At 32.6% G+C, this 10,979-nt stretch overlaps 1 protein-coding gene across 1 annotated transcript in view; it reads right to left on the bottom strand.

The window, feature by feature from the left end:
* sns (nephrin adhesion molecule sticks and stones) overlaps window positions 1-10,979 on the bottom strand; it is a gene marked incomplete at its 5' end in the record, with an annotated part of 174,548 nt that overhangs the window by 129,194 nt on the left and 34,375 nt on the right. The window contains one exon of the mRNA XM_017612297.1: window positions 2,368-2,534. Within this exon, the coding sequence (XP_017467786.1) occupies window positions 2,368-2,534 (167 nt within the window). The remainder of the gene's footprint in view (window positions 1-2,367; window positions 2,535-10,979) is intronic.

The following is a 10,979-nucleotide window of genomic DNA, read 5'->3' as shown; positions in this document are numbered from 1 at the left end:
CGCTTAATCGATTTCACTTTTCATTCTGATCCAGTGTTGCCACAAAAACATTACCAATTCCTCAAAAACAAACGAAAAGTCCTCAAAATCCGAACAAATTACTCAAACTTTTCTTATTACAGATATGAGTATAGTGTACTGCATACTATTTACAGGTACTTAGTATAAAAATTAATTACATTCTCCAATTCAATTGGTAAATTTTTTCTTGCGGTTCAAACAACGCATCGCCGTTATTTTTATACCCGAGCGCACTATGCACAAGGGTATTATAACTTTCGTTCACATAACGGTTGCTTGTAACAGGCAAAACGAATCGAGATAGATATAGACAAATGTATACACCATTGAAAATTGTTGAAATCGGACTAAAATTACGGCCGCTTTTCATATAACGGTAAATTTCAGAAATGCTTGAAATTTCAATATTTTGAAATTTAAGGACGCTAGTTTACTTAAAATTTATACACGCCGGCTTATCATGTAGCGGTAGCTTTCGGAAAGGTGGAAAACATATATATAATACTTGCGCCGGGTATTTAATGTTCGGCTCCGCCCGAACTTAGACTTTCTTACTTGTTTGTATATAATATTGCTGCAACTATATCAGTGCTCAATCTGGTCCTTAAGTCAGTCTTACACATCTTTAAATTACTAAATATACGTTCTACTGAAGCATTAGAAAAGGGCTACATATATTAGTCATGCAGATATAATTTTTTTAATTGGGAAACTTATATGAACCTGAAGAATCTTTTGATTCAAAAACTTTTTCTATAGTTTTCTGGATCTTATGAGGAATCAATATGAATATCCTTATGATCGAACAATGCGTGTTCTCTCCATTCGTTACCGAGATTTTGCAAATTCAAATTTAGTTGAAAATATAACGATGGAATGAAAAAAATTATCGATAACATTTTGAATATTTAGCAGCAAATGCAGATATGCTTAAGAGCGAAAAACACCACACACGCGGCATGGCAAACCAAGCGAAATATTCCTTTCCTTAAAGCTATTTATGTTGTGTATGGGGGTGTTTGAAGGTGTGACAAGCGGTTTGAGGAAAATGTGAACAAAAATCAAAATTATCTGATGTTCTGGCCGTCATGTTGACGCTTGATCAATCCGCTTACGTTGTGTATGATAAAATCACCTCATTCGCAACGGAATGAGGACGCGAGAGAGAAAAATGGAAGAAAACCAAACCCTTTTACATTGTGAACCGGAAGAAAACTAAAATTCTTTGCTTGAACGAGTCGTGTTTGCATGGTGTATGGCGAAATGGGAAAAGTAAGTTTGAAGAATGTTTGACAAGCCACTTGTGTGGTGTATTTCGCTCTTTATAAAACTTCAGAAAGCGTTTTGTTCAAAAATTTGCTGAGCGATTTAACAACTCTCTTGTGTAAAACATGGTTGCATTTGTTATCTGCAAATATATCGAGAGAAAGTTCCTCAAAAATTCCTCAAAATAAAAATCCCCAAAAATACTCAAGCGTACCCGAAATTCCTCACGTTTTGAGGAATTACTCACAAAGTGGCAACACTGTTCTGATCATTTATGTATACATTTGTCTATATCTATCTCGATTCGTTTAGACTGTTACAAGCAACCGTTATGTGAACGAAGTTATAATACCCTTGTGCATAGGTGCGCTCGGGTATAAAAATAAGCCAAATTGATGCAGGCGTATTTAAATCTGGTGTTTAAATAAAACATAAGCCAGAAAATATTAAAGAAACCCTTATTTTATAACGGATAGTAATTTTTGCCGATATTCAACCAAACAAATTAAATGATAAATTGCTATTAAAATACTCTTTTTCTTCGAACTGAGAGAAATACCTCGTTTAAGTCGCTTTTGGTTGCGTTTATGTAGACAACATCCGATGATGAAAACATTTAAAAGGACTACCGTTACGCCAGAAACAACGCCTATTAGCAAAAGTAAACCGGAAGTACCCCCTAGGGGCGTTGAAGTGGTAGTCGGTGGTCCACCCAGCGATGAGGCCGGTTGAGAGGGTGGCGGAGCCTCTAAGATATTTTGAACAGTTTACGGAAATAGTTGCAGCAGTGATCCACGGGCAGCAATAAAAATAAGTAAAAAGAAGGTATTACGTTAGGAATTCCCCTAATATCCTTGTAAAGTACATATGAATTTCAGTTAGTTGGTTGTCCTTCTCTTCGTAATTTGTTTTACCAAAAGCCTAGAAGTTAAACACATGTGTTCGTCCGGAAAACCTTTAACCTTGGAAGTTCGTTTAATTAATCGTCAAATAACTAGCTTTACCTACATACATTGGTACTTGTAACACTAATAAAAAGTATAAATATACATACATACTATATATTACATGATAGTTTACCTTTAGTTTGTGCTCGTTGTAAATCCGGTAAGTATTTACTGTTACCCAGATCATTGTAGGCCATCACAGAGAATAAGTAGAGTGTGTTTGTTTTTAAACCAGTTATAATCAACTTATGACTGTTTGGCAAACTATCTATATATTTATATTGCTCCCGATTTGCCTCTCTGAAATGGAAATAATAAATATGACATACACTGATTATAATATATTTTTTTTATTCAACAAGCAAAAAACAAAACCGACTTCAATTCTCATATAACAAATGAAGAGTACCGTTATTTTCTTCATGATACAGTGATCGAATTTAAACGAAATTAGTATGGGACCACCTCTGAGGTACCACCTTTCCTTTAAAATGAATTATAGAAATCGGTTGATGTGGTCCAAAGTTATGCGGTAACATACACACACATAAACAAATATATATATTCCGAAGAATTTATAATAGTCTAAGAGCTAGCAACGTTTTCGAGCGTTGGTTGCGTTGACTAGTGCGCATCGTATCTTTACAGTTAAAAATGCTAATTTTTTAAGTCATTTTAGTAAGGCTAATTTTCTTTTCATTGGCTTTAACTAACTTTTAGAAACATAGATTTATTATTGCCAGACATGTCAGTTGTTGCTAACATTGTGCCAGACGTCATTCTTTATTAAAAAAAAATTATTATCATTTTAGTAAAGCGCAAAATTTAATATGATGTTGTTTAAGTACTAATGAATCTAAAATTAATTTGCCAGACATTAATTCGGTTGCTAAAGCAAGATCTAGATCGATTTAAAGCTGAAAAGTGTTACACTGGTAGTGAGGGAGATAGTAGCAAAATAGTGAATTTTCATAGGATTCNTAGATCGATTTAAAGCTGAAAAGTATTACACTGGTAGTGAGGGAGATAGTAGCAAAATAGTGAATTTTCATAGGATTCTAGTATGAAAACTGGAAACTATGACAACTTGTCTAACGTTATAACATAAATCTAATTATTGGAATATCGAAAATTAATTTTTTTTCAAATACATACGCAAAGGCAAATAAAAACTTAAATATTTCAAAAAACATCAACTTCTATGGCGTCAGAATAAATCAAATACANAACTTGTCTAACGTTATAACATAAATCTAATTATTGGAATATCGAAAATTAATTTCTTTTCAAATACATACGCAAAGGCAAATAAAAACTTAAATATTTCAAAAAACATCAACTTCTATGGCGTCAGAATAAATCAAATACATACGTAAAGGCAAATAAAAACTTAAAACATTTCAAAAAACATCAACTTTTATAGTGCCGGAATAAAGCAAGCGAAAAACACAAACATTTTTATATTTATAACCAGGGAACGGATTTTATGGAAATTGCCTTTTTTTCGTGTTAAAGAGATAGAGTATATTCGATTAAGAATGTCCACGATTTAGCTTTCCCTTTAAAAAAGTGATTATAGCATTTACAATTAAGACTAAAAAATATACACATTGCCCTTGCGACTTATAGAAGCGCAGATACCTCTTGCCAAATTTGTGTTGGAAAAATTCAAAGCCGTTTTCTCAGCTAACGAAGGCTTGGAGACAATAAGGGGTGTGGATAAAATTATCAAGGGCGAGGAAAACTCCCTTATTCCTGATAATATGAACGTTTCAAACGTTCCATAGTTAAATTGGGCGCCGCTTGTATCAACTTACGTCGAGCACACATTTAGTATATTCAAGGCTTTTCTTCGCGAAAATCGAATGAAAATGCTGCCAGAGAACTTCAAAATGCATCTTGCGGTTCAATGTTACTACAACTATACAGATTAAAGTTTTATAAGTTAGAAACCCGAAAGGATAAAATATTCAAAGATTCAAAGTACAAATTTATCATATAATGAAACTAGTTCATAGTTTTTCTCTTTTTACTTGTAATATAAACATTTCTAAAATAAATGTAGTTTTTGATTGTTCTTTGTATTTTCTGTCCTTTTAGTGCCCTATTTTGCTTTTTTTGCAATACCTAGTGCCTTTTCCTGCCTTTTTCGCTATTTTGTTTTGCCTTTTTTTGCCTTTTCTGCAGCACCTAGTGCCTTTTCCTGGCTTTTTCGCTATTTTATTTTTCGTTTTCCAGCCTATTTCGTTATTTTATTTTGCGTTTTTTATAGGTTTTTAGGTCCTAAAGATCCGTTCCCTGTTTATAACACTATCATAACATTTTTATGGCGCATTTACATGGTATGAAGCCATATGAACTGTTGATACGCTAAAATAGAGGGACTACATGTTCTAATGAGGAATTCAATGATATCGAGTGGGATGCATATAATAAATTTTTTCATATGAAAAGTTATGGGGAGATACTGTAAACATACTGTTGTGATACTGTTAAGCATATGAAATTATAGCAAGTTGAATTTTCATACATCTTCCCATAAAAAGTTTAACAGATGCAGAGATACCAAGGGGGGTTTTTCCCATTTTGATGCCTTTTTAATATAAAAACCCACCGAAAAGGAGGAAAGCGGCAACTCCGCCATTCACATACATGTCAAAAGTATGAATTTAAAAATTAAAAACAATAAACAAACAAATTCAAAACAAAGAAATTCTTTGTACTAGAACTTTTTAAATTGAAGCCACTCACGTTTAGTGGACAATAAAAATACGAAGAACTATGATAACAAACTTACAACANTATGCATCCCACTCGATATCATTGAATTCCTCATTAGAACATGTAGTCCCTCTATTTTAACGTATCAACAGTTCATATGGCTTCATACCATGTAAATTCGCCATAACATTTTTATATTTAAACCCTGGTTTACAACGAAAGTGCGCAGCGGATGCCACTATCCAATTCCTATGCAGAATCGCTTGCTGATTCCGAAATTTAGTACTTTTTCCATGTATATGTTTTCGAGATTTCGCCACGAAACGGAGTTTCAGACAGGGCGACTCCCTTTCATGTGACTTCTTTAATCTGATGTTGGAGAAGATAATAAGAGCTGCAGAACTGAACCGCTCGGTATTAAAAACCGAGAAGTCTGTTCTGCCTTTTCCAAGTTGGGTAAGGAAGCAAGCGAATGGGTCTGCCGGTAAACGAGGATAAGACGAAGTATCTCCGGCAAAACTTTTTTTAGTCCCACTTTTATTTCAACATATTTTGATTAAAAGAAAAATAGTGACAAAAATAAAATTTTTCATAAAAACAGGGTTGAAATCTTGAAAATCCTGCCCGTAGTTTGTTTGTAAGTCAAATATGAGTGGCATTGTGCTACTATGATAGCACGGCCGAGTAATCATAGCCAACTTATGTACAGTAGTAGAAAAAATTATAGCCGCACCAAATTTTGACAAGTTTTAAAATATTATTTTTGTTGTTATTTAATTTCGGTTAGTTTTTTATAGTTCCTTCTTTACCAACATCCGTATAAATACAAGTTTAAAGGCAGTGACACACGATTGGGTATTTGCTAAAATTTCGTGTAAATCGTATCCCATTTGTTTGAAAACCCAAAATATTTTTCACTATCCCAATCACGAAAATTAATTTATTGAAATTTTTCAATAGAACATCGCTGTATTGTAGCAATCTTTTGAATGCAAAAAAAAATGTCCCACTTTTTTTTTCAAAAGCCCAATATAAAAATTTACAAATCTGTACAAATGTACCAATCGAGTGACACTGCCTTAAAAATTTATGCAATTAAAAAAAATAATAAGCTACAAATTTTCGTTAAAATTTCGAGTTTTTTAATTAAGTTCTGAGTATGCAGCTTTGTAGCCCATTGAATTCTAGTAGAATAAAGTACACGTTTCAAATGGCTAAAAATGTCGATTGATTTTTTAGAATTTTTAAAAGTTCGAAATTTGTACGAAAGTTTGTTGAATTTTTTTTTTTTAATATTGCACAAATGAGTAGTCCACTTGCAAACAGCGTTATGTGATTTTATAATAGTGAGCCATAATTTAATAAAACATCTACAACAACAAGTAAATTGTATATTTCTCTTTATTATCTGAAAATTTGGATAAACAAGAGCCTAATAACATTAAAAAAAAATATGGCAATGTGGTAGTTTTTGCAAATTTTATATACAAAAATTTAATATAGCGAGTTTTGAAACAGTACCTTTTACATAGCTATCTTTTTTTTGCTTTTTGCATTCGCTCTTCCATGAAGATTGGTCTGCNAAATATAGCAATGTGGTAGTTTTTGCAAATTTTATATACAAAAATTTAATATAGCGAGTTTTGAAACAGTACCTTTTACATAGCTATCTTTTTTTTGCTTTTTGCATTCGCTCTTCCATGAAGATTGGTCTGCTTCTTTTTTACGACGCCTTCCACTAGGCACCGAAACTACCACGTTTTCTTGCAGTTTTCTAAGTTCATCAGAAGATGGAGATTTTTGAAAGTGTATAAATAAGTATTATAGCGACCTTTGCAATAGTAGTTAACATTTGATGCTATTTTTTCAGAAAATAGAAAGATTTTGCACTGTATTGTTAGTGGACATGAAACTACTTTAAATACTGGTACGTTACTCACCAAAAACTAAAAATGTAAAAAAGTTTACATAGCACCTTTGCAAGTGGACTGCTTAAATTTGGAAACATGGATTTCCACGGGTTTCGTTAAAGAACAAACTATATTTTTATTTAAAAATATAACAAAAGTTCAATGACAACAAATATAATACGTTAAAACTTGGCACAAAGTGGTTCGGCTATAATTTTTTGACCACTGTATGTATTTTTTTATATCTGTAATTAAACTTTCACATTGTACATAAAGGAAGTACATAACAAAATTAAAAAATATTTGCCTTTTTTGCCTTTTTTTGAAGCTCGTTTTGCCTTTTTTAAGTTTAAGTGCCTTAAAACCCTACATTTCTACATTTTGGGGGGGGGGNCCTTTTTTGCCTTTTTTTAAAGCTCGTTTTGCCTTTTTCAAGTTTAAGTGCCTTAAAACCCTACATTTCTACATTTTGTTAGCAACAACGGACATGACTGGCAATAATAAATCTATGTTTCTAAAAGTTAGTTAAAGCCAATGAAAAGAANTGACACTATAGAAGCTGATGTTTTTTGAAATATTTAAGTTTTTATTTGCCTATACGTATGTATTTGAAAAAAGAAATTATTTTTGATGTTACAATTAGATTTATGTTATAACGTTAGACAAGTTGTTATAGTTTCAAATTTTCATACTAAAATCCTATGAAAATTCACTATTTTGCTACTATCTCCCTCACTACCAGCGTAATACTTTTCAGCTTTAAATCGATCCGGATCTTGCTTTAGCAACCGAATTAATGTCTGGCAAATTAATTTTTGGATTCATTAGTACTTAAACAACATCATATTAAATTTTGCGCTTTACTAAAATGATAATAATTTTTTTTTAATAAAAATGTTAGCAACAACGGACAATAATAAATCTATGTTTCTAAAAGTTAGTTAAAGCCAATGAAAAGAAAATTAGCCTTACTAAAATGACTTAAAAAATTAACATTTTTAACTGTAAAGATACGATGCGCACTAGTCAACGCAACCATTACCGCCTGCCAGATGGCCCCCACGCTAACCGAGGGAGTGAAAGAGATGTCATATCAAAAAACCAGCTGTCCTGAAATTCCTGTTTTCACGACGTTGCTAGCTCCCGTACTATAATCTCCTCCTTTTTTGAAGTCGGGTAAAAAGTATTAAAGTACAGCCTGGCGACGAATAACTGTTACACATTTTTTTTGTAATTCAAGGGTCCTTAATAGATTTTGCGAGGAAAGTATTNCGGATCTTGCTTTAGCAACCGAATTAATGTCTGGCAAATTAATTTTTGGATTCATTAGTACTTAAACAACATCATATTAAATTTTGCGCTTTACTAAAATGATAATAATTTTTTTTTAATAAAAATGTTAGCAACAACGGACAATAATAAATCTATGTTTCTAAAAGTTAGTTAAAGCCAATGAAAAGAAAATTAGCCTTACTAAAATGACTTAAAAAATTAACATTTTTAACTGTAAAGATACGATGCGCACTAGTCAACGCAACCATTACCGCCTGCCAGATGGCCCCCACGCTAACCGAGGGAGTGAAAGAGATGTCATATCAAAAAACCAGCTGTCCTGAAATTCCTGTTTTCACGACGTTGCTAGCTCCCGTACTATAATCTCCTCCTTTTTTGAAGTCGGGTAAAAAGTATTAAACTACAGCCTGGCGACGAATAACTGTTACACATTTTTTTTGTAATTCAAGGGTCCTTAATAGATTTTGCGAGGAAAGTATTTTATTGTTAACTTTTTACATATTTTACTTTAGTTAAATCTTATTAATTAGTTTTTAAATTTTAATCCTTATTTGCATATGCCAGCAGTGTAAACATTGGGAGTAAAGAACATGCGGCACGCTAGTCTTTTTCAGGTGTATTTTATCTTAGAATTTGAATGAAAAGCCGTTCTAGTGACTCGTTCCGAGTCTATGTGTATAAGGTCAAAATCAGGAGAATAAGGGACCCAAAATTGGAGAAAATTAGCAGAAGATATGGAATTAATTAACCGACGAAGACTTGCCAGCCGCTTNAAAAGAAAATGCGGCACGCTAGTCTTTTTCAGGTGTATTTTATCTTAGAATTTGAATGAAAAGCCGTTCTAGTGACTCGTTCCGGGTCTATGTGTATAAGGTCAAAATCAGGAGAATAAGGGACCCAAAATTGGANAATGTTAGCAACAACGGACAATAATAAATCTATGTTTCTAAAAGTTAGTTAAAGCCAATGAAAAGAAAATTAGCCTTACTAAAATGACTTAAAAAATTAACATTTTTAACTGTAAAGATACGATGCGCACTAGTCAACGCAACCATTACCGCCTGCCAGATGGCCCCCACGCTAACCGAGGGAGTGAAAGAGATGTCATATCAAAAAACCAGCTGTCCTGAAATTCCTGTTTTCACGACGTTGCTAGCTCCCGTACTATAATCTCCTCCTTTTTTGAAGTCGGGTAAAAAGTATTAAACTACAGCCTGGCGACGAATAACTGTTACACATTTTTTTTGTAATTCAAGGGTCCTTAATAGATTTTGCGAGGAAAGTATTTTATTGTTAACTTTTTACATATTTTACTTTAGTTAAATCTTATTAATTAGTTTTTAAATTTTAATCCTTATTTGCATATGCCAGCAGTGTAAACATTGGGAGAAAAGAAAATGCGGCACGCTAGTCTTTTTCAGGTGTATTTTATCTTAGAATTTGAATGAAAAGCCGTTCTAGTGACTCGTTCCGGGTCTATGTGTATAAGGTCAAAATCAGGAGAATAAGGGACCCAAAATTGGAGAAAATTAGCAGAAGATATGGAATTAATTAACCGACGAAGACTTGCCAGCCGCTTGCGCTTTTCGCTCAAAGTGTTTATCGCTGGTAAACCGAAATAAAGACTTAAATTTAAAAGTTTTTAATAAAATTAAAGTGAAATATGTAGAAAATTAACAATAAAATACTTTTGTCGCAAAATGTATGAAAGACCCTTATATTTTTCAAGAAAACCTAGGTAACACTTGATCGTCGCTACGCTGAACAAATCAATTAAACTAGGCTTGCAGTTTGGCGAAAACTGAGTGGCATGCTTATTTACTACATTAATCCCGTTTGATTGAAAGTTATCTACTAGTGTTATTGAGTTGTAATCATTATATAAAATGTCAACATTGAAATCACCGCAGCATATAATATGATTATATTTTAATACTACTTCAGAAATTTTCTCATGTATACTCGTTACATCATTTTNTAAAGAACATGCGGCACGCTAGTCTTTTTCAGGTGTATTTTATCTTAGAATTTGAATGAAAAGCCGTTCTAGTGACTCGTTCCGAGTCTATGTGTATAAGGTCAAAATCAGGAGAATAAGGGACCCAAAATTGGAGAAAATTAGCAGAAGATATGGAATTAATTAACCGACGAAGACTTGCCAGCCGCTTGCGCTTTTCGCTCAAAGTGTTTATCGCTGGTAAACCGAAATAAAGACTTAAATTTAAAAGTTTTTAATAAAATTAAAGTGAAATATGTAGAAAATTAACAATAAAATACTTTTGTCGCAAAATGTATGAAAGACCCTTATATTTTTCAAGAAAACCTAGGTAACACTTGATCGTCGCTACGCTGAACAAATCAATTAAACTAGGCTTGCAGTTTGGCGAAAACTGAGTGGCATGCTTATTTACTACATTAATCCCGTTTGATTGAAAGTTATCTACTAGTGTTATTGAGTTGTAATCATTATATAAAATGTCAACATTGAAATCACCGCAGCATATAATATGATTATATTTTAATACTACTTCAGAAATTTTCTCATGTATACTCGTTACATCATTTTTCTTACATGGATTGTAAGCACAAACAACGGTAATATGATTGGTAATAGCAAAAATATGGTTCATTATGCTCTAAAATATCTCTATGAAATGTGAAAGTTTTTGGTCAATATCCTAGGCTCGCCCAAGTCCATCAAAGTTCAAGTACTAAAAAAAATTTTTTTCTTAGCTAACTTCGATTCTCTACAAAAAGGTCCATATTCCTAATTATGTAGGACTAATACTTTAGAAGATTATTGCAATTTTAGTAAAAAAAA

Source organism: Rhagoletis zephyria, unplaced genomic scaffold, assembly GCF_001687245.7.
Source record: "Rhagoletis zephyria isolate East Lansing unplaced genomic scaffold, Rhagoletis_zephyria_1.1 Rzeph_scaffold_00521, whole genome shotgun sequence".
Lineage (NCBI taxonomy): Eukaryota > Metazoa > Arthropoda > Insecta > Diptera > Tephritidae > Rhagoletis > Rhagoletis zephyria.
This window is presented reverse-complemented; position numbering and strand designations above follow the sequence as displayed.